This window comes from Perkinsus marinus (assembly GCF_000006405.1).
Source record: "Perkinsus marinus ATCC 50983 genomic scaffold scf_1104296936976, whole genome shotgun sequence".
NCBI lineage: Eukaryota > Perkinsozoa > Perkinsida > Perkinsidae > Perkinsus > Perkinsus marinus.
The window spans coordinates 153,205-154,602 of record NW_003213971.1 but is presented as its reverse complement, the minus strand read 5'-3'; the positions used below and the strand labels follow the sequence as shown (position 1 = coordinate 154,602).

Sequence of the window (1,398 nt, the reverse complement as noted above, 5' to 3'; positions counted from 1 at the left end):
GGGGTCGGATGCAGCATACTTGGGACTTCTCTCTGAAATACGAGCCGGTCCAAGGAAGAACTCGGGCATCCCGATCTTCTCGGATGACTCACTCGAAGTGCTCGACAAGATCCGAGACCTAGACGGTGGGAAACACCCTCCGAGCCAAGTGCATACTCCTTCAGACCGGGTTATTTGCTCTCAACCTTCGTTCCATGTAGGTTTCCGCACACCGTTATCTGCCTGACAAATGACGAAGGAGACGACTACAACGCGGAACGACTGGCGGATTCACCAGGCGAAGAAATTGTCGTCGAGACAATTGATACTGATGGCCCTATGCCCGCCAACTTGGATGCGCGAGCCATTGCCGAAGTAGGCTTCAGAGAGACAGTAGTCTTGAAAGTCGCCTGTCCTGTTATCGCGACGTCGAACGATATACGTGGTCGGTACTCTAACGGCTTGGTTGGAATGGTGGAGCGAATCACGCAGTCGCCTAAAGGGAGAGAAGCTCTCTGGGTGAAGTTCAAAGGGCACGGCTCATCAGTATCAGTTGGCAGAGAGGAGTTCACTGTCCATGATATAGATGGCTCTATTTTGTTTGCTCGACGACAAGTTCCTCTAACGTTGGCCTTTGCCACTACTGCCCATCGCTCCATGGGGCTAACGTTAGAGGGAGTTTCGGTACGATTGCCCTGCAATAAAGATCGTGCTGAAAAGAGAAGCTACCTACAAGACCGCCTCTGGGAACAGAGCTGGCTCACCGGATGTATGTATACAATATTGTCTCGAGTTGGGGTGTCAACTGCCATTCGGGTTTTCCCGCTGCGAAAGCCCGGGAAACAGTCTCGAGATAACTCGATCTTCCATATGGATCAGGAGGCATTGCAGTTTGATAGCCAATGCAATGCGAATAACTGGCTGGATCGAGTATAAGAAGAGTCGGCCGCTGAGCCTGCTCAAGAGCAATCATCATCGCGTGATACGGAAAAACATCAAACCCCCTCCACCGATGACAAGCTCACCGAGTTCGGTCATCAATTTGGCAATCTCCGGTCGCAGATTCGATGCAGATGCAGAGTCTGCATCAGTCTCCACGAGAAGAAAAAGTAAGGGTCGAGGCTAGACCGCTCAGTTGATAGCCACAGGCACTGGGAGGCTGTCTGATTATCTGACTCGGATAGACTCCATCAGCGAGATACTGAATATCCGCGCACGACCTTGCTGTTCGCCCGAGGCGAATCGCTTTGCTGTGGCACGCTGCCAATTGCGGCGACAGCCAGATATTCTGCAGATGCCGATTCCCCGGGTCGGAAGGATGGTATTCCCCGGGTTCGGTCAGATTGCGCGTTTGCCTCGAGCCTCGACGAACCCTCGAGATTGTTCTTCGGTAATTCAGAAGAAGATTATCCAAATACT

At 52.1% G+C, this 1,398-nt stretch overlaps 1 protein-coding gene across 1 annotated transcript; it reads left to right on the top strand.

Annotated features, from left to right (window-relative positions):
- Positions 1-200: 200 nt before the first annotated feature.
- Positions 201-354, top strand: Pmar_PMAR001384 (hypothetical protein; the record flags this gene model as incomplete). The annotated part of the gene is made up of 1 exon (XM_002783492.1): positions 201-354. A coding segment is annotated over one exon (154 nt), but the record flags the coding sequence as incomplete, so codon positions are not given.
- Between the last annotated feature and the right edge of the window lie 1,044 nt (positions 355-1,398).